This window comes from Drosophila sulfurigaster, chromosome 2R, assembly GCF_023558435.1.
Source record: "Drosophila sulfurigaster albostrigata strain 15112-1811.04 chromosome 2R, ASM2355843v2, whole genome shotgun sequence".
NCBI lineage: Eukaryota > Metazoa > Arthropoda > Insecta > Diptera > Drosophilidae > Drosophila > Drosophila sulfurigaster.
The window spans coordinates 14,221,569-14,246,598 of NC_084882.1; the positions used below are offsets into that span (position 1 = coordinate 14,221,569).

At 43.2% G+C, this 25,030-nt stretch overlaps 1 protein-coding gene across 2 annotated transcripts in view; it reads right to left on the reverse strand.

Annotated features, from left to right (window-relative positions):
* LOC133838682 (dynein axonemal heavy chain 10) overlaps window positions 1-25,030 on the reverse strand; it is a 32,726-nt gene that overhangs the window by 550 nt on the left and 7,146 nt on the right. The window contains exons 12-47 of one of the 2 annotated variants that reach the window (XM_062269864.1): window positions 24,022-24,922; window positions 23,802-23,963; window positions 23,556-23,747; window positions 23,168-23,459; window positions 22,950-23,108; window positions 21,882-22,034; window positions 21,234-21,452; window positions 21,040-21,174; window positions 19,235-19,656; window positions 18,982-19,177; window positions 17,727-17,960; window positions 17,192-17,297; window positions 16,671-16,791; window positions 15,626-16,370; window positions 15,041-15,568; window positions 14,301-14,459; window positions 13,241-13,351; window positions 11,769-12,602; window positions 11,609-11,701; window positions 11,362-11,522; window positions 10,948-11,272; window positions 9,523-9,711; window positions 8,667-9,469; window positions 8,249-8,613; window positions 5,864-8,169; window positions 5,427-5,498; window positions 4,266-4,734; window positions 4,065-4,207; window positions 3,470-3,800; window positions 3,274-3,405; window positions 2,249-2,284; window positions 1,363-1,574; window positions 832-972; window positions 631-735; window positions 435-536; window positions 111-257 (exon numbers count right to left, since the gene is read on the reverse strand). In XM_062269864.1, coding sequence (XP_062125848.1) covers window positions 111-257; window positions 435-536; window positions 631-735; window positions 832-972; window positions 1,363-1,574; window positions 2,249-2,284; window positions 3,274-3,405; window positions 3,470-3,800; window positions 4,065-4,207; window positions 4,266-4,734; window positions 5,427-5,498; window positions 5,864-8,169; window positions 8,249-8,613; window positions 8,667-9,469; window positions 9,523-9,711; window positions 10,948-11,272; window positions 11,362-11,522; window positions 11,609-11,701; window positions 11,769-12,602; window positions 13,241-13,351; window positions 14,301-14,459; window positions 15,041-15,568; window positions 15,626-16,370; window positions 16,671-16,791; window positions 17,192-17,297; window positions 17,727-17,960; window positions 18,982-19,177; window positions 19,235-19,656; window positions 21,040-21,174; window positions 21,234-21,452; window positions 21,882-22,034; window positions 22,950-23,108; window positions 23,168-23,459; window positions 23,556-23,747; window positions 23,802-23,963; window positions 24,022-24,922 — 11,801 coding nt within the window. The remainder of the gene's footprint in view (window positions 1-110; window positions 258-434; window positions 537-630; window positions 736-831; window positions 973-1,362; window positions 1,575-2,248; window positions 2,285-3,273; window positions 3,406-3,469; window positions 3,801-4,064; window positions 4,208-4,265; window positions 4,735-5,426; window positions 5,499-5,863; window positions 8,170-8,248; window positions 8,614-8,666; window positions 9,470-9,522; window positions 9,712-10,947; window positions 11,273-11,361; window positions 11,523-11,608; window positions 11,702-11,768; window positions 12,603-13,240; window positions 13,352-14,300; window positions 14,460-15,040; window positions 15,569-15,625; window positions 16,371-16,670; window positions 16,792-17,191; window positions 17,298-17,726; window positions 17,961-18,981; window positions 19,178-19,234; window positions 19,657-21,039; window positions 21,175-21,233; window positions 21,453-21,881; window positions 22,035-22,949; window positions 23,109-23,167; window positions 23,460-23,555; window positions 23,748-23,801; window positions 23,964-24,021; window positions 24,923-25,030) is intronic. The other variant, XM_062269865.1, reaches the window with a different exon arrangement.

The window sequence follows — 25,030 nt, forward strand, 5'->3', positions numbered from 1 at the left end:
AACAAGCGAACATTAGTACTTGTCACTAGCAGACGGCGTTGAACCCAGGCTAAAAAGGCAGCCACCCGACGATATATACAACATGTATATGTATGTATGTATGTACAAACCTGTAGCTTAAGCCGGTGCGCTTCAATGGGGACAACGGCCAGAATGGGCAGCTCTTCGACCAGAACTTTTGGATGCGAACGCATCAGCTGATTAGTCGGCATATCGAAGCGTGCGCCCTCTATATACAGACCATGCACATAGCAACCCTGCGACACAAACGAAAAAAAAAAGAGAAAAGTTGAACGATTAAAATGCAAACAGAATTCTTAATTACAAAATTAGTGTTAGCAGCAGGAGCAGCAGCTCTTCTGCTGGTCACATGGGGGTCATAGTTTTGCATTTAGTGTGTGTGCAGTGGACATTCGACACTGTAGCTAACTCACCGTCTCTGGGCGCTGTTCAACGTCATCGGGCTCTGAGTATGTGGTCACATAAGTAAACAACGTAGAACGATCCAATGGCCAGGCGTTTTTGCGACAGGCAATCTAGTATTGCGAAAGCATGTTATATAAACATACATTTTTATGGCTAACACATTATGGGAGGCCACTTCGTTAGTTTGCCCCCTTTTCTACTCACCTGAACAAGAGCCGTCAGGTAGCTCTGTGGAATGTGCAGACCTGACAGCCACATGACCAACGGCTCCCCGGATAGCGACCAATACTTGTATTGGACAGCACGATTCTATAAAATTTGCGAAAAGCGAAAGGCATGATTAGCTTCAGTTCAACACTGATTAATGAGCTGCAAACTTGACTGGGATGAGCCTCGTAGTTATACCTTTAAGTGCACCAACCAGCTGGCCAATTGTTTGCATGTGGCCGGCGCCAGTTTGCTCCATACCACTGGCAGCAGGCCATTAAATAACGAGTTGGCAACATTGTCTAGCACATTGTCCATGCCGATTTCACCAGCGATGGCCTGCGGAGAGAGCATGCAATTAAATTAAAAGGCACAATATAGGAACGTGCATGTAAAGGAAACGAGCAGGGGCTGAGATTTTTATGTGGGGGCGTGACGACATCTATGCCAAGACAATGGCAGCGGGCAGCGGCTAAGTTCATTTGCATTTGTAAATTTATTTTGGCAACTAAATGCCAAGTTGCATGGCAAACGAACCAAGGATCGCATTCTGATTTGCCAATGCATTCTGGTTTACAGGACAAATACTGAATGCTGGCGACCACGAGCAGCTTTGGTCTTCAGCCAACTTGGCAAAATGGATAAACAAAATGCAAAACAAAAGCTGAAGGATTTATGTGAGCTTCCCATTGACAGGTGAAGTCAACGGCATTTTGTCTGCTTGCTTACCTTACGAAGCAGTTCGAGCGTCTTCTTGATGCGCACCACCAACGTATTAAAGCGATCCAGCTCCTGCAAGAGCACCACACCCGTTGGTGACAGACTCATCTGGATTTGCTTGCGGATGCGCCACGTCTCAAACGCTGGCGGCAGTTTTTTCAATATTCCCGCAGCCACACCGTCGATGAAGTCATCCCGACTGATGCCGCCGGTGCCCTCGCCTAGGTTATGGGGTAGGCAGAGAAATAAGTTAGGATTGACAATGACAGATAGAAAACCGACAACCACTGTAATGCATGCAGCGTTTGTGGTTCCTTTCTTTATCTTTCCTCCTACACGTTATTGGTAAATAGCAATTTTTATTAATTTGCGTTTTCACCATGCTTAAACTCTGCTGATGCCATTTCTGTATACATTCTTTGCACTGTTTTCATTTTGTGTTTTTTTTTTTAAATGTCAATTAGCAAATACTAAAGCTCATGAATATGCAAATAATCAGTGACTTAACCCATGAACTTGGGGCATATTGGTTACGAGATGGAACTATAGTTTGCTTTAAGCGGTTACAAGTAAAAAACATACATTAACATTGTGGTTTTAAATTTTGTAATTAATAAATATTGTTATTCCCACAATAAAAGAGATTGCTTCCTCGAACTGTGAAGAAATAAAATCTTCAAAAACTAAAAAGGGTATTGTCTAGTCTTTATCCTTTAAGAACGTGAATATATCACAGTAAATTGAAATAAAATTGTTGAAAATTTCAACTCTGCTCTGTAAATGTTTGCTTTTTACAATCATTTTTAAAATCAGCTTCAGGTTCCGAGTTGTATAATTTTATTTAACTTATGTAGGCATCGGGGACTGTGAGTGTATACTACGATAAATACTTTACCCGCTTTGACATCGTGTCCACGAGGCCACGTGGCGACTTCGTTGGTGTAAAAGTTGTAAAAAAAAACACAAAAATATAAAAGATGAGCAAATTATATATACGAGGTATACTTATGTGAATATAGAGAATTTTATATACATAGTTGTTATGCAATTGTTGGCAAGGCAATAACATGTGTGCGAATACATACGACTGACACTGTGCTTATGTGTGACGCAATATGGAGTTTGGAAAATGGGAAAACTGCTCTCCGATGGCGGTTTTAACACGCTTAAACTCGTAACGGTATATTATCGACTTTTGGGTGACGTTTTCACCGGATTTTTTTTTTTTTTTTGTTTTATTGCAGCGACTGTGGTTGAGCATGGGGGATGATGATTGGCGGTGAGTGCGGTAAGGGTTTGATCAGAATTGGCAGCGATTTTGCGGGGATTGAGGTGCAGTATGAATGCCGAGCATACAAATGAATGTTTGTTTCTCTCTCCGTGTGCAATTGTGAATAAAAGTGTGTGTGTGAGTGTGTTTGCATCTATTTTAATTTTTAATGCATGCCCTGCTATTGTGTGCGCCGGCAATAATGGCGCATGCAATAAAGTTAATTGCAAAACCGCAACTAATTAATTAAATTAAATAAAAAATTTAACATGCCAAAAATGCAACGGCAATGAAAATCAACAAGATAAAATGTAATAAACGGCTGACAATTGGCACACGCTGCATGTAAATTAAACCATTTACTAGTAATGGCTTCCGGATTTTAACCGAACTGTCAAACACTTTATCGGATAAAGATACATGTGTAACGCACATGGACGATATGTAAAATAGCGTGTTGTATTTCCAATTGACTTTGAAGGACACAATGGAAATTACAGGTAAATCGCTTTAAAAACAATGTCGAAGTTGTTTAAATTGTGTTCTTAGACATATCTAGAATATAATAAATTACTTATATATATTAATATTGTGTGCTATAGAATCAATGTACTCTATTGATTGGGTCAGCTTTATGGCCAAGAACTCACCAGTTTGTGGCTGCAACTCAATCAGACTGTTCCAAATGTTGCGCGCCGCCATTGTGTAATAACCGATTTCCGCGTTTGGATGCAGACCAAATACATCCGGCTTATTGACCAGCGGCAGTTTGTCAATGTGAGCTGTTGTCAATACATTACATATGTAAAGAGCTTTTGTCGCATCATCTGGCCAATACAGACTCACCTATATAGTCCTCCTTTAGTATGATCTCCTCATCGGGCAGACAATAGTCCACATGCTCATCCTCATAAAAGTGAAAAGATTGGAATACATCGAACAGGAAATCGCCCATATATTCATTCATATAGCAATTTGTGATGCGTCTGTCGAAGTCATCGATCACTCGTCCGCCATACATTACTTCGCCAATCAGATACTTTAAGCTATTCCAGGGTATTTTATCTTCGACACAGCGACTCAAATAGTTGCGCAATATTTCAGTGCAAACCTCAAAGTCTGTATCATTGAAATCGTACGCTATGTTCCAGCCAAGTTTATCGTATTTGCGACGTTCCTGTTGGGAAGGGACAGAAACAGAGATTTTCGAGGGTGAATTAATTGGGGAAACAGTGAGTGTACTATCAATAACAATTTGTGCAGCTAAGTGCAATATCTGCTCCATCAATTGGACAACTTTGGGGCACAGTTGTGAACAGTATATGCTAGCAACAAGCATCAAATGAATAAATAAAGTACTGCATTGTTTGGAGAGCAGCTGTCTGTTTGCCAGGACTTTGCTCCAATAGCTACAAATTTTGGTTTTAGTTGGGGCACTTACTTGTACAACAGCATGGAAGAAGGCTAGCACATAGATTAGCGAGCGATAGGCACGATGAGAACAAGCCTCCAGACGATCCTGTCGTACTTTAAAGTATGTTGAGCGTAGATTAAGTTTCAAGCCGTTTGGAGGTTCGGTGACAACTAAGTTAAAGACATATAGTTACTAGTTAAATTAAAGCAGTTGACTATATAACCTTACCTTTCAATGACTTCTGCAGTATGCCAATTGGGAAGGTGGGCGTGGGATCTGTGGTGATCCATAATCGGAAGTCTGGATGCGGATTCTCCACTTTGTCTAAGAACTTTTCCAATTCCCTCACAAATTTGACCAACAAATGTCCATTCTGTAGCATCAACCATTGACCCTGTTTGAGTGCATTGTCCAGCATATTCATAGCCGTTTTTTCCTGTCCTTGACCCAGTGAAATGTGACAGAAATTGGACATGCCACCCATGACAATGTCGGCTAGCTTAATCAGATCATTGGTGGGATCTGAGCCGGCGCTGAGTACAAAGCAAACAGGAATATTGCAGGTCGTTTGCTCATAAATGCCTGAGAAGCTCACAACTGGTGGCATAATGAAGTACTCATCCATGGTGTCCACAATGTATTGATTTATACTACGGAAAATTCGATCCACTCGGAAACAGCGTAGGAACAATAATTTCTGTGTGGTGAAAGGCAATGAGAAATGATGCGGCTTACGATATTATAATAACACAATGACAATCGATGTTTTTGCTGTGCTGACGGCTCTCATCAAAGTCGCTGCTATTTAATAGTTGCTGCTGTTGCCATCGCTTTGGTTCTCTGTGGTTTTCTAGCTCAACTCAAGTGCAAATTGGGCTCGCTTTAGGTTCAGCTTGCCGCTGTATTCAAGTGCGACTGTGGGCGTAAATTGCCGCTCATCTAATGGCTTGGAAAATTGATAAAATATGGTAATGCACACACCCTTACACACAGCCACACTCTCAAACACACACACACACACAGACTGCTGGCTGACAAAAACAGGCTGCTAATAACTTGAGCAGAAAATGTGCGCCAAAGTTGCAGGACGTAGCAAAAGTCGAGTAAAACTAAACGGCCAGACAGAATCTATGTGATATTGTGTGTGTGTTTTGGGGTGTATGTGTGGGTGTGTGTACTCGGCTTGTACATAATAATCCACTAGAAACGAGCATAAAGTACGAAATCCAATAACGCTCGATGGCAGCAGCAGTAGCAGCAGCTTCTGGCAAGGACCAAGCACTCGGACTTGGACCGAACGCAAGCCACTTGAAGCTGAAAGCATGCAAAGCGAAAGTACACAGCAGCCCTTAACCATCGCCATCGTCATCGTCCCTTATCCCCACTTGCCTGGAATGCATTGCAATTGACGTTATAGCTGCCCGGGCATGCCACCTCCTCGGGATTCTCTAAGTCGTACCACTGCACAGCGCACAAGCCAGCCAGCCACCATGGGCATTTCCCGATAAGTGCAAACAAAATGAGCATCGGCAACGGAAGCCAAGTGAATGCCACATGCCAGTCAGGAACAGTTTTCAGCGACCATCCAGCACACCAAATTGTTGTTTTTATTGTGTTTGTACCATCGTTGTTGTTATTGTTGTTATGTATTTTATGGCGTTGTCACAGCATCAGTTTGAAGTTGACATTGACGTGAAGATAATGCACCGAAAAAACAAGATTCATAAAAAAATAGATAAAAGTAAAGAGTGATGTAGAAAGCATAAACATTATTTCAACCATTAAAATTGAAGAAAATATATATATAAATATAATTGCCAACTCACCTCTTTCCATTCATCCAAGTAACGACTAAAATGATCGGGTAATGTACCAAACGTATCTGGAAAATCAAAAGCCAACTTCAGCAAATCTTCCCAACTCTTCTCTGGCAACCACTTGGTCGGATTGGCTCGTTCGCTTTTGGTTAAAGCAATGCTGCCCTTGATGAAGAAATCAATCTCCTGTTGTGATAAGACACCATCGCGTTGTGCCAGCTTCGTGGCTATCTGGAAGGAGAAGAGCAGTTTGTGCCGCTCAAATATGCCTGTGCAACCGTAGCTATAAACGTTCTCCGTTAATGTCTTGATAATGTTATTCAAACGCTTGGCCAACACTGTGTCTGGCACAGCTTTGCGCAGTGAGTAGACAAAGAGATCAAGGTAGGCGGCGAGAGCATATTGATACATGCTATTCACGGTGGCCATGTCCGCCAGAACAAAGAAGAGCACAGCACCTCGCTTGGCCGCCGCTCGATAACCATTACGAAGTACTTCAATGTCGGCAGCGGTGTCGCTGGCAAGTTTCAGTTGCTCCATCACCAGGCCAGCCTTGGATTTGGTATTTTCCAGCGTCTCTATCAGCTCGACGTTGTCCAACATGTTGCCCGTTGATGTGGCCAACTCACGCAGCAGAGAATCCTCGAGTTGCTGCAGCAGTTGTTTATTTTCACTGGTCTGCGCAATGAGTGATTCACGTTGCTGCTCCAGATCTGGACGTTCTGTGCCCACCACAACACTGAGCAGCTGATCCTCGAGACCAGTCTGTGTGACAGTGTAGTTGATGACCAAGGCCTTGGCATAAACAGCCGGATCGAATTTGGGATTCGAGAACTTGGTAGTCAAATATAAACGGAATTTGGGATCCCAGTCGACTTCCTTGTCACCCAATATAGTAAACTTGCGACCGCCTTGAACACGCACATTCTTTTGCAGCACATCGTCGATAACGGGATCAATATAGTCATCCACATCCTCGAATAGCACTGGTAAGCCATACATTATGGCCATTTCCAGCTGCTTCAGGAAATCAAAATCGCTGAACGACAGTACTTTGAGGTTATTTCGATATTCCTTCTTGCGAATCCACATCAATGCCTGCAGCTGAGGATCAATGCAGAGTGGGAAACGCGAAGCACGCATGGTCAGGATGCCATTTTGTAGCGAGAGTTCATCGGGTGGCAAACCCTCGTTGGACCATTGTGAGATCTCCACATCGTTGGTCAAATTGGCATCGATTTTGAAGGGAAGTTTAACTGGTATGCCCAGCGAGATGATGTCTTCCAGCCAGTCATCAAAGACCATGGCTTTGCGGAACTCCCAGGTGAAGGCGCCAGTGTATGCCAAAAATGAAGCGCTGATTAAACACAATCCCAAACTATCAATCAACTGTTGTCCTAAGCTGGCCATTTCTTTGCTCCAGCGTATCAATTCCGAGGTTAAGCCACTGATCAGTTTATCGGAAGCAATCAAACGTCTTTCTGCCTGTTGCATCATCTCGGTTAAAGCTCTCATTTGCCGCATGGACACCGCATAGTTCTCATTGAGTTGATCCAGTTTCTCCTCTAACTTTTGAATTTCTGAATTCAAATGGCTGAGCAGTTTGATTTGAACTTCTTGTTCTTCGACCAAGAAATCGACACGCTCCTTTTTAGGTTTCACTTCTTTGTAGACATCGAAGAAGCCAAGCACAGCTTTAACGAACTTCAGCAAACCGGCGCCAGCTATGGAAATTTTGCCCATGTCATCCAAGTTTTGGGTTTTCATGTGATTGCGACACGATGTGATTTGCTTTTGGGTCAAGGCCTCGCAGTCCATTTCCATCAAACTCTTAAGGAAATTCACATCGCTCATCATGCCCTTGGCGCTCTTCCAACTGATTTCCTTGATGCCCTTCAATATGGCCACGCACTCGCACACAACTTGCACCGCTGCGGGAGGAGTGGCAAACGAACGGATCTCTGTAATCTGTGCCTTCTCCAGCTCGGACAGTGCACGTCTGGCTTCCTCTAGAGCTGGCATCGCATCAGCTAGAATCAATTCGGCCTCATCCTTTTCAATAGCAATTTGTTTCCCCTTGATTTCCACTTCCACAGATTTCTCGGATGCTTCCGCCTTCTTCGTATTGGCCTTTTGCGTCGATGATTCAATCGTTACCAACATGGCCTCACACTCCTCGGATGCAACGGCCACGTTTTTCTTCTGCTCTGTCACTATGATGCGCAGCTCATCAATTTGCACAGATGCCTCTTCGATTTTCTTGATGCCTTCGCCGAGACGTTCTCGCTGCTGGTTAATATGTTTGTGCTTCTCCTCTGCAAGCCAAGTGAAGTGAAGAGGAAAGGAATGAAGGCCATTAGTCAAGAGTCTAGTTGATGCATCAATTTAACTTACCCAACAATCCCAGATAGGTGTTAATGTAGTCCAAATAATGCTTCGGCGTTACAAAGTTGCTGCGTCTGAGTTTCGCTTGATAATCTTTGGAGTATTCCTGTATTGTCATGTGAACATGAACCACATGTTCGATGATGGCTTCGCGATGCAGAGCTGGTATCAAGGCATGCTCGGTTAAGAAGAGTTTGGCCACAGCATACAGCGCCTGCTTGGGCCAGGGGAACACCCAGTCGATGTAGGTGCTGCCAATTAGACCAGGGAAACTGCGGCATCGATTACGTAAAGCATCGCCAGCAGGTGACATGCAAAGCACAACATGCAGATTCTCGGCGCAGCAGCGCAAGAAGTACGCCCAAACAGAGTCCCTGAGAAAATAAACTAATTATTAAAGTAACTTGAAGAAGTTAAGTGTACTCACTTGGAGGCAGACAAACCCTCCTCTTCGGCAAACTTGCGCGTTTGATTCACAATGCCATCCTTATCCTCATCTGTGAACAGTGCCGGCACTTGACCCACTGTCAGAATATTATTGATCAGCTCCAGGAAACCCTCTTCGGCTATCTGTGCAGCTGTGAACAGGAACACAACTTTTTTGCGCTTTACTCCCGCAATGTTGTACAATATCTTGAGATCCTCTCGGAAAGATGTCTCATTGTAACCACGGGATATGGTGATCTCAAACACCTCACACTCAGCTGCAAAGGCTGAGAGACGAGTGACACACTTTTTGCCACAACCACCGACACCGACTAGCAGAACATGACCACGATTCATGCGAAGTGTACGATGCACACGCGTTAAATGCTCCAAGCAATCTTCAAAGAGCACTAGAGTCATTTTTTGCTTACGTTCACAGTACTCGTCTAGGATTTCGGTAAACAAATGGAACACTGCGTTGTAATCAACGAGATCTTCATAGTGACGCGGCTCGGATTCATTGGTGAAATTGCGGAAATCGCCAAACACAAGAGGATCGCGTAACACATAATCCTTTAGTGAGAGCACCACTTCTGCACCTTCCAATTCATCATCTTCTTCCTCACCGCCTTCTTCATCAGCTGCAGCGGCAGCGGCGTCTTCTGCAAAGGCTTCATACATAAGACGTGCCTGGGCTTCTGCTGCTGCAGCTTCAAGGTCAATAAAGCCGTGTTCTTCTTCAAACTCGGGTGGAAAACGCTCGCCCACTTCAACTTCCAAATAGCGATTGACATTTTTGACGTCCTTCAAAATGTGAATTATATGAAAATAAATATCTTGAAGATGTGACTACTTACAATCTTTGAGATGAGACGATCGCATATAATCCTAGTGAATTCGTTGCGCCAGACACGAATGAACTCGCGAAGATTTTTGTAATTCCCCGGCAGTATTAATAGCATGCCCGCAAAGATACGCGACAGATCCTTGAGATTGAAAATGTAATGAAATTTCGAAGGCGTCGGCGGCAGATCCACAATGACCAACTGAGGAAACACACACATACACACACAGTAGTAATTAGAGCAAACTGTTGGGAAATGGCATTCGCCAAAGGACACTACACAAATCAATTTTATCTCAACTACTAGCAATATGCATTCAAATGTTGAGCAAGCTCCTTGAGAGGATGCTAAAGTGCAGACAGTTTTGAGACAAGGTGAGAGAAGGCGGACACCGTCTTGCTGAATTTACAGCCATTATCGAGTAGCAGTGCAGAGAAGAGCGACGGGCAATGGCAATTCTATTCAAATAATTCATTTTATTCCATTTCGTGCGACATTAATATCTTTTGGTTGGCGCGTCGAGTGTGTAAAGAAGACATACGAACTCGACAGGCCTGCGACTGCTTCTCTCTACGGTCCCCAGCAACACACTGCAGGTGCAAGTAAATCATTTTTCTCTATTTTCCATTTTCGTTTTTCTTATACTATTTTTTTTGGTTATTGAGCAACTGCCGTTGCTCGAACTGCTTGTGGCAATTGTGGCGACAAATGCATTTTTATCTGCACGCAATGAAATGCGATAATATTTTAGTGTCAACAATTGTTAAAAGCACCATAAACTAATGCTTCTTCTGCTGGCGAGGAGTGCCACGCCTTGCCACCTACTTCCACACATTCAAAGAGGGCCATCTGCAGTTCAATACTTGAATATAATCAAATTTTGCTCTCCTGCCGAGACTCAAAAGTGTGAGAGCGAGAAGAGATGTGCTGGCTAAGATAGGCGGAGCACACGGACAGACATAGACACAGTCAACTAGGCAGCAGTCGAACCGGGTGACCATTGTGTAAAAAGGCCAAACAGCAAATGGCAATGCCAACGACAACGACAACGGCACTCGTTTTCCCTTCACCTCGCATTCTCCGGCACTCTTAACTCACTTGTACTCGAAAAAGCAATGGAGCAGCAGCAACAAAGAGAAGAGTGGAGGACTCTGCTCGTCGTAGTGCATTACAGACCATTGAATAATTTCCATTGTATGGCGTCGAGGCAGCAAAGCAGATTATGAAAAATTGACGTTATTTGCATATGTAAATCGAATTTCATAAAATTTGTGAGAGATTTTAAAGCGGCATCGTTCACAACGCGATAAATCTTTTTTCTCTTTTTTTGGCGCTACTCACTACACTTAAGCGATTTTCCATGAATTTCGACAAATTCGCCATTATAATAATATTAAGAATATGGTTGGCACAAAGTGCGTGTATCGAGTAACAAACCTTGAATAACTTTAGTGTCATCACAACAATCATGTCGGCAATCAACATGTATCGCTGATGGAATTTCGTATAATCCAGATGACCCTTGAAAATGGATGAATAGATTTGAATGAGGGACTCATCGTTGGGAAAGACAATGTTGTAGGTGGAGAACATGCTGATGAAACGTGGATCGACCTCATTGCGACCGCCGCCTGCGGTGCCCATGGCAGCATAGAATGTCATATCCTTAAACTTCTTCCAGTTGAGATCCTTGTCACGGTCAAACATGCCGCCACGCTCAAAGAACAACTTCAGCAGAGCAATCGGCTGTTGAGTGCCATACCTGATGAGGGAGGAGGAAAAGTTGACTGACAGTCTGTCCCTGGCAGAGGAGTTTGGCATGTACAATGTACAAGATATACGGTTACTCACTCATCCACCTGAGGCATGTTCATGTCATCAATAAAGCAAGCAATTTTCTTTCCCATCGGTGGCCCATACGTATCCTTGGTGCGTTTCTCGACCGCAGCTTCCAATGTGCGTTGCACATCCAACGATGAGGTTCTCGATGAAAAATTAATATTGAGTATGATCTGAAAAACAGGCAAAAAGGGTTTTGAGGAAGAAGGAAGCAATATTAGCGCTTAGTTTCATGTTTGTCCCAACATTTTTCAATTACATTGACAGATGGATTGAGATTCCGCAAATACTGCATGATAGTTGCCGTCTTTGATGTGCCAGCCTCACCGACAAGCAGCACAGGTCGTTTGATCTAGGTAAAGAATGAAATATGTAGGTTAAGGGTTGAAAAACTGGAAAAAAAACTAGCTCAAACTTACTTCACTCATGAGGCTAAGTGCGCGATTGGTACGCGTGTTGTCCACGGTGGGCACAAGAATCTCACTGAATTTTACACTCGGATCATGGGTATATGGCTTGACAACCCACTCCCAAGCCATCCAGCAGTTCTCGTTAATGTCCCAGAAATAGTCATAAAGAGTTGGCTTGCCCTGCGGAAACTGTCCACCAGAAGCAGGGGATTCGCGTGTGTCCTGCACCAAAGGAAAGCCAGCAATACGTTTCATATACTCATCGAACACAATCTGATGTTTTTCCAGTAAACAAGCGCCCAGGGATCCATAAACAGCCTGCAGAAAACAGCACTCCAAACTATCCGTGTTGTAGACCTTCACTACAGGTTCATCCGAGGCTTTATTTTCAGGTGGTCCATAGGTTGGCAGCAGTGCATCGTAGAGATTACAGAATTGCGTGACCATATTGAGATCTGTCTGCATGATGACGAGCTTAAGAGGATTGCCTTGAGTGGTGCCATCTAGACCCTCCAAGATGAATGCAATGGCATTTGTGATGATCTTCTCGAAGAAGTCGTTGAGCAGCTCTCGCTGTGGCTCCGGTCGAGTTAGGACCCAACGTTGCCAGTAGGGACTGTAACGAAGATTCTTGGGATCCACATAGACCATGCCGGCACGTGAAACTGTAGCTGGCGAAGCATAATACAGATTGCCCACCTCAAAGAGTAGAGCACAATAGTTCTCGAGTCGTATGCGCTCGCCGTTCGCCAATGTCAGCAGCTTGTTGTCATCCATTACAGAGTTCATGTTCTCAATCCACAGTGCATCGACGTCGCCATCAAAGCAAGCATAGCGTCGTTCCTGTTTACACATACAAAAATAGTGTAGGACAGTGTTGGATTGCATTAGCCTGAGTGTGTTATTCAATGCCCGCGGATTCTGATTGCATCTGATGCTCCTGCTGTCGAGATGGCGATGACGATGGCAGTGTCATCATCACCATCATCATCGCCATTGCCATCGTGAAAGCTGCTGGGCGAGAGATTACCTTGCAAAGTCAAATGGCTGAGTAACTAAAAGAGTTGGCAGGCGGAACAGTTTGTTTAGCCATTGCCGCTCTGTGAACCGCAGGTTGTGCAATGGGATTTATTAGCGAATGGCGTGATTTCCGCATGAATGATGCGCACCCACCACAGCAGGGCATACAGCGCAGTACATAGAACATAGCCGAGTAACAGTAACAACACCATAACCCAGCTACATCCTGCAGCTCAGTCAGCGTCTGAATTGACACTGAACGCTCTCGGCTTTTACACGTCTGGTGTACATGTATGAGTGTTGTGTCTATCTAGGTAAGAGAGTGTGTGTGGGGATTAGCTGCTTCTGCACTTCAATTCAAATGGGATTACTATAGCGGCTGCGACGGCAACAGCAGCGACGCGACATGTGACCTGGCTACAACCAGCTTCAGAATTCGGATAGGATATTGCTCTACTTACCTCACGCTCCAGTGGCCTATTCATTTCACGGAATATATTTGAAAATAATCCATCGATCCAATCGCGCGTCTCCATATCCAAATATCCATACAACTCGATTACCGAGCATGCCTGCCGAATATTAATATACAAACCAAATTGCAAATAAAGCTTCAAGAATTAATACAAATGTGTGAAAGTGTTTCTTAATGCCTCTCTTACTGATGCTATTCAATCTGCGTATTTAGCTTCAGTTATTTCCTTTTACTCCTTTCCTACTAATATGTAGTTTCATTGAAATTGACATTTTCATATGCACTTATATAAGCTGGATCGAGAGCAAAAAAAGCGAATTGCTGTATGAAATCAGTCATAACGAAATCGTTGGGAAGTTCCACTATGCACTATGGGCTCGATTTGATATTTTTCGAGATTGAAGTTATTTTAAACTATGCAAATATTACAACGTGCTAAGAAGACACTGCAGTCTTCGATGTATAAAAACGACATTGAATGAAACAAAATATACTCAAAAATTTTATCAATAGGCAGAAGCAATAACTTATCTTATTAGTTTTTAAGTATTCAATATTATCATAGCTCAATTACCCTAATTAGTTTTCAATTTAGTAAAATTTGTTAAGATTATTCTTTTCATTCTTTCAGCACGTTAAACAGCTTTTAGCTAATTGTCGAACATTGCGTATTTTACCATAGTGCACTCTGCTAAGCGGCTTTCATTCTCATAATGGGCGAACTTGACATAAAAACAGAGAAAGAAATCGAAGCAATTAGGTGCATTACAACGCACTTTGCATGCTCTTTACTTGTTGGCAAAATTATTAAAAAAACATTAATAGGAGCAGCCCAATAAGATAGATATTCCTAGAAGAACGAATACTGATTATGACATAAGCAGATAAATTTGCCATAAGCTTTGCAACTACGCTTTTATGCCCAATGCCAGTGCAATGTGCGAATTGAAAGTGGAAGACAAAGCAATTTGTGTGAGTGGAGGAAACGGAAGGGAGAAAACGAAACGAAAACGGGCGAAAAGGGAAAAACGTGTCGGACCACTTACCTTGGGGTTAAGCACGGTGCACTTGGTGGGCAAGCTCATGTGGGTTTGCGCTTTGATCAGAGCATTTATGACGACAGTTTTGCCGCCACCTGTTGGACCCACAAGCATGGTCGAGTGTCGGGTCATCATGGTCTCGTACATTTGCACCACTTTGTCTTCCTGTTGTTAGGGAGAGAGAGAGAATGTTAAGGCAAAGGTAAAGGTGAAGGCGTTACCGTTGTTGGGATTTTGTTGTCATAAATGATGTTGCCCATCGGATGTCGACGGAGGGCAGACGCCATGACATCAGTTGGCCAGCAGTTGACATTGTGTGTGACATTTGTGTCATTTGTGCAACGTTTTTGTTTGATGGAAGTGGCAAAAGTGTTGGCAAAGGTGCCCAACCAAAAGGTGCAGGACGAAACAAGAGAAAATTGTATTAGTGAAAATTGTCAGCTGAAAAGAGCAGCAAAGTTGAAATTAGATGTAGGCGGCCGACTAACTCTGCTGGCCCACTCAGTAGCTCGCTCAGTCCAGCAAAATGCTTTGTAACATTTCCGCCATTTGCGATTATGCGAGAAAGCGCAATTTACAAAGTGTCAAAGTGTCAGGGATGACAACGGGACTGCAGCGAGGACAACTACTTCTTTAACTTGCGTTGCTTTTTGCTTGTCAGCAATGTCATGACTGGGCAAAAGTACACAACTGGCACAAACAAAAACAACTTCGACAACGACAACGAAAACTAAAAGCACACACACCTGATCGGGCAGCAGAATATATCCATCGTTGACAAGCACATGACGCACAGCCGCATTAAAGTCCGGATAACCGATGCGTGGACAATCGATGCCAGGAAATAGATCTTTAATAAGACCCAAGAACAGTGGCACATCCTCGAATATGAACTTGGGAAAGTTCATGTCACGCAGCACACGCATCAGGACCACAGCCTCGGGCAGATCCTCTGACTGTCGTTTCATCACGCCAGCCATTCGCAGCACAGAGTTTAGCGAACGTAAGCCCCAATCGTAGTGACATTGCTTCGACAGCTGCTCCTGGGCCAGGGCATAGAGCACAGTCATCTTTTTGGCCAGCACCTTGGCCGTTAGAAAGCCGTCAGAGAATAGAGAGATGAGGCAAATAAGCTCCAGATCGGGCTTGATGCAGGTGACAGGCCGAAACAGCGCCTTCACAGACTCCGGCAGCTCTGTGCGACCAGCATAACCAGGGTTCATGGTCACAAAGACACCACACTTTGGATCCATGCTGATCTCAACGCCTTCAAACTGTTAAATAATTAAATTAGTAGGGATATTTCGACTAGTCAACATTTTAATACGCACCACAAAACGCTTAAGTTTGCGTATCAAAGCATTGCGAATAGTTTGCAGCTGTGTCGAGATGACGCTGAGCACAGAGATATCAATGCGATTGAACTCATCAAAGCAGCCCCAGGCGCCACACTGCACAAGACCCGATAGAATGGTACCCACAGCTCTAAAGTCCATGCCCTCGCCACAATTGGTGACCATGCAGAGCAATCCCATCGCCTTGGCCAGATCCTTGACAGTCTCGGTCTTACCTGTGCCCGCGGGACCAGCTGGAGCTCCGCCCAGATTCATAAGCAAGGCTTGGGTGATTGTTAAGTAGATGCGATCCGTCAGCGGAGTAATGACAAGACGTCCATTGAGACCCATGTACTCGTAGCCATAGTCGAAACTTCCAGAGCATTGTATGACATGTAGATTGTCATAAAACTTGACCCAATAGAAGCGCAACTGACTCTCCCAACTGAATTCGCTGGCATCCAGCACATTGTCGCGCACAAAGTTGTCGATAATGTCGCGAGCATGCACATCAATCGTGCAAATGGCCTTGAACTTGAGTCGATCGTTGCGCGACAAATTGGAACGCACTTTCAGCACAAGCTCCTCGATTTGATAGTTGCTTTTGTTGAGGAAATCCTTCATGGCTCGCATGTTGCCATGATTTTGGGCCTGATCGAATGCCTCCTCCACCTCGGCCGTCCACCAGACTTGACTGGCCGCCAACCCAACCATGCCCTGGTAATTCATTAACCAGTCCGGCCTGTGTGAAAATCGAAAGTGGCCAATGACTGTCAATTTAATACAATTGGTCATAAATATGCCGAGACATGCGCGCCCCGGCTTATACACAAAAAAAAAAAAAAAAATAATAAATCGCGTCAAATGACAAAATTATACAGCCCGCAAGGCTCAGTGTCTCAATGTAAATCGTTGGCCATAAAAGCGGAAGCAGTCCTTGTCGAAATCTCAGTCCGAGAGTCTTGCTGAATTGCCATACATACTTCATATACTTCTGTATATATAGGTATATATATATATGATTTTTATGGTATTCACTTACCTTGAAATTACCAGATCGGTGCCAAAGTCGTAGATGCAGGTCTTGGTTATGTAGCGATTCGAGATGCGCATTTCATCCAGCACATCGTTCATCCAATGCTCGACGCGACCCTGGGCTCGTACTGTCCATGCGATGGGTAACAAAAGACAATAACCACATAAATAAACCCCAGTCGCCAATATCAATAAGTGTATACAAAAACAATAAAACTCGGAAAGTACCAAAATTACAACAACAAGAACAAAAATAACAACATCAACTGAATGCGCAATCATCTCCAGCAGGGGATAACGGCGGCAACGCCGACTGGCTTCAAATTAATTAAAAGAAATTGGCCAGCCACGCAGCTCTAGCCCCAGTCAGCCTAGCCTCAGTGAGCGCGCTCAGAGTAGCGAGAACCATAAAAAAGTTCAATTTTAAAATTGGCAATCAGTGCGTAGGGATTGTTGGGTATGAAAGCAAGCTTGGAGTGTTGTGGGAGTGTTGAGGGGGTGAATTGGCGTGTACACGGCTATACTTACTGATATTACGAAACTCCATAACCTCGCCCTCGCTGGATATCATGGCGGTAACAACTGTGAGGCTGCCTTCCTTGACCAGGCGCAGAGACTTGACATTGTCGTACATCTGCGGATGTGGAATGAAAATTGTGAAATCAATGCGCACCAAAAAAAAAAAGCATTTTTATTTATAAGCCAAATAAATTCATAAAAATTTACCACCGACAATTCTCATTCTTTTCGCCTCTGCAACACTTCGGTTGTGTGTGTGTATTTGGTGCATGTGTTGCAAAAATGGTGTAATTTCCGCCCTGGACATTGGCCAGAACGCATAAACAGTGACATTAACTTTTACGACAAGACTCTCTTGCTCTTATGCTCAACACACACACTCATAGACGAACACACATTCACACACACACACACGCCCGGTCATACATAAAAATAATGTTGCTGGCAGTTTAGCAAATCTGTTGTTGTCACACCCATACACCCATCACCCACTCACTCACACTTTCTCCATCAGAGACTTTGACGCCCTCAGAATTCAACCCACCTTAATGATGTGGTTCTGCACTGCAGATGGCTCACTGCTGCCCAAAATTGAGAGCAACTCATCGGTGGATATGAAATAGAAACGCGGGAAAATGCGACGTTTCGAGTCCAAATATTCGTTTAACGACTTCTGACAATTTTCCAAGCCAACTCCCAGACTTTGTATATCCAGTAAACGTCCCGGCACTGCACAAAATGGCACCACTAACGGATTTTTGGCACAATCGACCATGATCTGCAATGGAAAGCGAACAAGAGGCAGTTACAACAGTAAATTATTATGAAAAGCAATGAGTACAGCAGCAACAACAACAACAACAACAACAACAACAACAACAATAAAAATAATAAATACAGAAAATACCATCAAATATAATACAAAAGGCAGCTAACAATATATTGACTTATTGCCGACTTATTCGAATACCCTTAGCTGCCATAAACTATGAAATAAAGACATGATAAACTAAACTAGTGAAAGAAAACAAAGTTTCAATTAATTACAAAAGATATATAGGAATATTCTCAACAACTTGCTGTTTTTCAGCAACTAAATGATTTAAAATGAAATAACTTATCAAATGGCTTATCTTAATCCAGATTATAAATTTTTTCCTTGCGCATGAAAGCTAAAAGAGCATATGAAGCTATCGGAAGGGTATACAGCACATAATACGAATGTCGAGAGCAAATCAAAATAATAAATCATTTCATAAATGGCATCAAATATGGCGGCAAATGTTGCAAATGAAACGTAAAGCAAACCAAGCAAGTGGCGAGCAAGGTTAAGTGAAGTTAAGCGTCTAACAACAAACACAAATCCACACAGAAGCACACACAGGCAAACAAATACATTCGGATATAGTATAGATGTGTGTGTATAAACATCACACACACGCTCAGACACAGAAGGTGAAAGCGTTTGGCTTTGGGTAAATACTCTGTGCCGGCTGACAGTGCGTATGTGTAATATATGATGTATGGTGGCCGAGAAATGTGTTGTGCTTTGCTGTGTTCGTATTTGTGAGCAGGCAACACAATTACGTATACGCAAAGTGGTCGTTTGCATGCGTATTATGTTTACCGTTAAGTAAGGCGTCGCCATATTGTCGGCGCACATTAAATCAACTCAAATAAATTGAGTAGATATTTTGGCCATGACAGTGGCCTGGTCTGCGTGCTTGCCTTGTGCTTGGTTGATTTGAATCAGCAAACAACATACCAGGACAAATAAATATTACACCACTTTCACTTACCCGACGATACGACTTGTCAATGTCATCGAATTTACGCGCCTCCTCCGGCAGCTGGGTGCGTATATCGCCACCAATGAAGATGCCCTCCAAGTAGAGCCACTTGCGTTGCACAACGAGCCACTCGTCGATGATTTCCGAGATATTCGCTAAGGCGCGTTCCCATTTGTTAACCGTAGCCAGAAAGGGGCCAATAAATCTGCACTCGAATAATGTGTAAATCACTAATTAGAAACTTGTTTTCATATAAACTTACTGACTAGCACCCATCGACTGCAGATTCATGGCATTGTCCTCTAGCACTTGTGTGATTTCATCGACTGGCCCCAAGATCCAGCCACGATCCTCCATGCCCTTGTAATGCTTGTTCACCTTGAAGTTCATGTTGCCCCAGGTTTCCTCGACGGCTCGCACGCCGCGCTCAATCTGCAACTCCTTGATCGCATTGGTCAGTATCTGTTCGGCAATGTCCTGATACCTGTGCAACTGCATGGCAAACATATTCTCCAGCGTAAATCTCGCTGGCGACATATCAAAATACTGTCCCGTCTTTTCCATCAGCTGCAGCCAATGTCGTTCGCGCAGTGCCTCATTTTTCAGGCTGACCATCAGTGGCACAGTGGCCTTGAATTGTTTCATGTGAATCTCCAGCTGAACGCCAGTAGGTAAAGTGCGCACCTGTTAAACAGCAGTTAAATTATAGTACACATTCTGAACTCAGTATGAATAGCGAGCAGAGAGAGAGAGAGGGGCGGGGCCGCAGTTAAGTGGAGCGGGTAAACGGTTAGTTAGCGACGTCAAATCAGTTGAAACAATAGTGCGGTTACTGCGTGCTGCGAGTTGTGGTTGCAGCCGCATTGAATTATGACGAAAGCGCTATCCTGCGGCTATGGTTAGCGCAATAGAGGGCCAACTCTTGTTGATGTTGCTGTTGCGTTCGTTGGTCGGTTGGTTGGTTGGTTGGTATGTTGTGCTGGCCAAAAAGCGCAGTCTGTTTACATTGGCACGCGCTGCCCTCTGTCTCTGTTTACACATGGAAAATGCATAGCAGGCTGGCAGGCTGGCATAAATTAAATACCAGCAGAGACAACAACAGAATCCTACACACACACGCACACACACACACACACACAGAAAGTTGTCAGCAGAATTCATAGTTTGGGCGATGCTGAACACGCTGTCGTCGATCGACACCCGTTGGCATTTTAATTATTTTCAATATTGAACAAATTGATTTGCATTTTGGGACACTGATTATGCAAAAGCTTCCGACTAGGACTATCCTATAGTAGAGCCGGGATTCTGCGTGCCATCCAAAATTATGCATGATAAAAACTGCATTAAAATGTGTGCATGTTGTCTGATTATATTCAAATTTGCTAGCACACTACGCTATTTATATTAATGATAAACTAATGAAATAGTTTGCATGCTAATCTATGCATGCAATCATCATCCATAGATATAGCTACGAATTGCCCTATAGCAAATTGTGTGTGCGTGTGGTGTACATTCCCCTCTTGCAGTCCGAATCAGTGTCGCAGGCAAGCAACTCGCTTCATTTGTATGGACAAAAGTTTTTGGCGCGACAAACTTTTCGCTTGGACAGAGAGAAATTCCTCAAAAACTTGTTAGTGAAGTAAATAAATCAATTTGTCATAATCAGTTTAGGTGCAAAATTTCATCGCTGCTAGGCCAAAATTTCACTTTTCTTCTGGCAGCCAAAGTGGGGGAAAAACTAAAGCGACAGAGAAAGTTTCCAAAATTTGACTGCAAAGAAGTACTGAAATAGTTCAGCACAAAACCCTTGACTACTGCTCCAAATACATTTTAAAATGTAATCTTAAATTTTGCAGGGCCCACCCTACAGCAAAATGTATGGCAAACAGGGTATAAAAGTCGACTTTACATCAACGCTGCGAGTACTGAGTTCTAAAAGTATTTGGCCGTGTTATTGTTTTTACGCCTGCGTAATTTTATGAAAATTCAAACAGGCCGAAAACTTTGCCAATTAGACAAAGTTTTGTATCACAACCGCCTCTTTCGAGGAGCGCGACTTACCGCCTTGGGCAGTTTACGGAATTCTTTAAGATAGCTCTCAACGCCCTCAGTTAGGAAATTGGGATCCAAATCGACCCATAAAGTCTTGGCCCAGATTTCGCGACCATTCTTTTGAGATCTGTACTGTTTATAGATCTGGAAAGAAAATTAGTTGAGCTATATGTTTCGCATAACTGTGGAGATTAATGGGTTACTTGCTGCAATCCTTCGTATTCGGTTTGAATACGTCCAAACTCATGGTAATCAACCATTGGCATATCAAAGAGTCGCTCAGCGTTAGCCAGCTCTTGCCGTCTTAGTTCTCGCTCCTCAATTTTATGACCATACGGATCCATTAGGCGAACACCACGCTCAAGTTCCGGACCAACAGAGCCCGGTCCATTCTCATCATAGTCCTTGATGAAATCCTCAAGCTGTGTGAAGAATGCAGACGAGAGAAAATAAAGTTAGTGCAGTGTACTCGTAAAGTGGCAGCATTTGATTGTTGCGCTTTGTGTAGGGACGAGGGCACTGTTTGCCACGCCCCCTTCATGCTTTAATTCAAATAATAAACACTTCAAGTTAATTCATTTTACGCTGACGACGCCGTTGCCGTTGCCGCTAACAATTGACAATAATGGTTGAGCGCGCGGAAAAATCCAATTAAAATGCCATTGAAAGGAAATAATAATAGAGGGAAACAAAACAGAATTGCAGAAAACGCAAAATTGCGGAAATGCAGAGCACAACAGCTAGAACGGAACATGGCAATGGTTAGCACTATTCTACGCGTTGCCCTCTCCTACTTAATCGTTATCGGCATTGGCATTGGCATCAACATCAGCATCGGCTCAACAACTTACATCATCCCAGAACACTTCTATTTCGCCGGAAGTCATCTCGGCAAATTTTTGCTTAATTGGCTGCAGTTTCTCCGATCGATACAGAGCCGATAGAAACAGTCTCTTCCAACGCTTCTCCAGATGATGGGCCATCAGCATGTCCTCGTATGAGAACTGCGAAAAAGTAAACAAAGAAGAAAGAAATGAAAATAAAACGCATTGACATAAAAATTAAGCAATGTCCTTCAATTATTGCTGAGTGCAAATAATAATCATGAATAGTGCCGAATTCCACTAACGAGCAGTCGAGTGCCAGTCTTCCTGCGCAAAAAGAAAAGAAGAACCAAAAAGTGTAGCTCAGCTTTCAGGGCCGCCGCCACAATTGGTCGTCGTTGCATAAATTTTCATGTTGCCTTTGCAGCTATATTGCGTTGTGTGTACGAATGTGTGCATTCATTCATTAATTTATATAAAATGCAAGTTAATTCCGTTTGTCTGGCCAGACCGGGCTGGCTGCCTGGCTAGAGGAGGCTAAACGCCGCAGCCACAAACGAAATCCCATCAATAAATGAACGTACCCAAAAAATGCTGAGCACAAAGCCAGCAACACATACACACACATCCAGCTCACCGGGTGGCCAAAAAACAGAGAAGCTGTCGGTGAATTTATGTAACCATTTCGTGTGTGTGTCCCTCTGCTCGCTCGAAATGCGGAAAGCCATTTTCAAATGACGCTCACTGGCCACCAAATATGCATATGTAAACAGTGCGGAGCTGCAGACCGCGACGGCTTTAAGGATTCTTTTTATCTCTTTTTTTTTATCTAAAACTGCTCATTTGAATACACAAACAACCGAATTGGGGAACTCGCAAATCGCCAAACTCGAACTTGAGCAACTCGCAGTTGTGAATTTCATTAAACCAGTGAATATGCTGTTGGTTAACACAAATTCTACCAACTGGAATAAGGGATTCATTCGTTTCGGAGTAAAGTTTAGAAAAGATCTGAACGTGGTCTAAGAGGATCTGCATAATTTACCCACAGAATACAAGTGGATTGAGGAAAAATAGCGACTTGCAATTGCTTACCATAATTTGATGTTCGCTCAGCACTGTGAATGTCTCCTGCATTTCATGAATCTTCTGCTCATTTGTCAGTGTTGTCGATTGAATTGTGGCAATTGTTTGCATGACCAACTTAAAGTCCTCCAATTCACGTGTTGTCTTATTTAGATTTAAGCTCAACGTCTATTGCAAGAGAGAGTAAATAGTGAGATTGAACAGCGTTGAGCCTGTGGCAAACTCACTTTAATCTCACTCCGCATCGACCTCATGTTGTCGTTGACATACCGCAACAGCTCCTCACCCAGTATGGTGCACCAATCCTTGGCATGTTGTATGATGCTCTGGAGCAATGGTCGCAAATTAATGCGCACACATCGGACAGTGTGGTACTGACGCATTTGTTCCAGGGTGGTCACAATACTCGAGTAAAATGTAAATTTCTCATCGATTTCGACCAGCGTCACTTGGCGCTCGACAAACTTCTGGCATATCACATCCTTCTCGTAGGCCCACAGATTGAAGTACTTGCGGAATCTAATTACAATCGGACGCAGCAATATCAAAACGTACGTCAACTGATTTGAATATACATAATATACATATGTATTATGCGTGTGTATTTTCACTCACTGGACAATAAAGCTTTTAGCTTCCAATACGATTTTAAAAGCCAAGTCGTGTATGTTAATGATGAGATTGACTATATCTTTAATATTAACCACGTCCTCGTAGAAAGTGTAATTATATTTCCATTGTGCACCTGCATCGATTAGTGGACAGTTAAGACAAGTGCCGCTCATCCATCGGGTAAATAATTTAAGTCTGACAAAAAATGAAAAAGTAACATCAAAATGTCTTTATATTTTTAGGGCTTACCTTTTCACAAAATCCTTGGCTGCAGTAATAATGACGCTCTGTAGCTCATTGGTGGATGGTTCCAGCACAATTTCAGACATTAGGAGAACAGCGTTAACTTCAAACATTGGCTCATTTGATAACAGACGATTAATGTAGCACTTCAGATTCTCATAGGTCATGCTGCATAAAAAGTACTTATAAATAACTATTCAAATTGTCTCATACTAATGATACCCACTCAATAATGCACTTGAATGTCTCCTCTTCCCAGAATTCGTAGTAGTTACGCATCTTTTCGGATCTGCCAGTAAATGTGCCCAACACTAGACTCTCCAGTTTGATAAGCACTGGACCCAAGGAGTCATAGAGTTGCTTCATGCGAGCTGCTTTACGATTCCTTGAAGCTTCCAATAGTTCGAAATATCCTTGGCATTCATAGACACCTGTGCCACAGGCGAATTCCTCCTTTTTCTTCTTCTCATCATGCTCGTCTGCTGCCTGCACAATGGTTACCTTCTCTCCAGTGACAGATGTAAATGTATGTCCAGTTGAGGATTTTATGGAATCACTGACGGGTTTAGTTTGTTCCTCAGGAGCTTCTGCAGCAAGCGCTTCCTCGTGTTTCTTATTTGTCTCTTCGTCCAGATTGAATAAATTAAAGCGTCTGATTTGATCAATGCGATCGCGTAAATCGAGACGTATGAAATTAATCTGCGACACAATTGAAGTCAATTTACGCAATTGCGAATTGATTTGATCGCAGAATTTGCCAATATTAAATGATATCCATGTGTATCGTGCCACGCCCATTTGTATAAAAAGCTCTGTCTCGTAGATGTGTTCTCGTAGGAAGACCACTTCTGACATGGATAAATTCCCAATAATTCCATTGTATCGACTAATGACTTCCGACAGCTTTTCATAGTCTTTGAATAGCAGCTCCTTTTTCATGATCGCTGTGCGCAGCACTGAGGGTAAAGTGAAGCCCAAGTGCTCAAACAGTTGACCCTCGAACATACAATCGAAAACTTCACGGCTTAAATTGACCACGAAATTCGAGTCGTATTCGATGAGCACTTTCTCGCCAACAATTTCCTTCCATATTGGTAGCTTTTTTTGCGATGTGGCACGAACGAGCACTTGAAAAGAAAAATATGAAATAACCAATTGAAAATCAATTTAAAATACTGGCAAGATCATGAAAAATAACTATTTGAAGCACTATTAATTTAAATTTAACGCAGCCA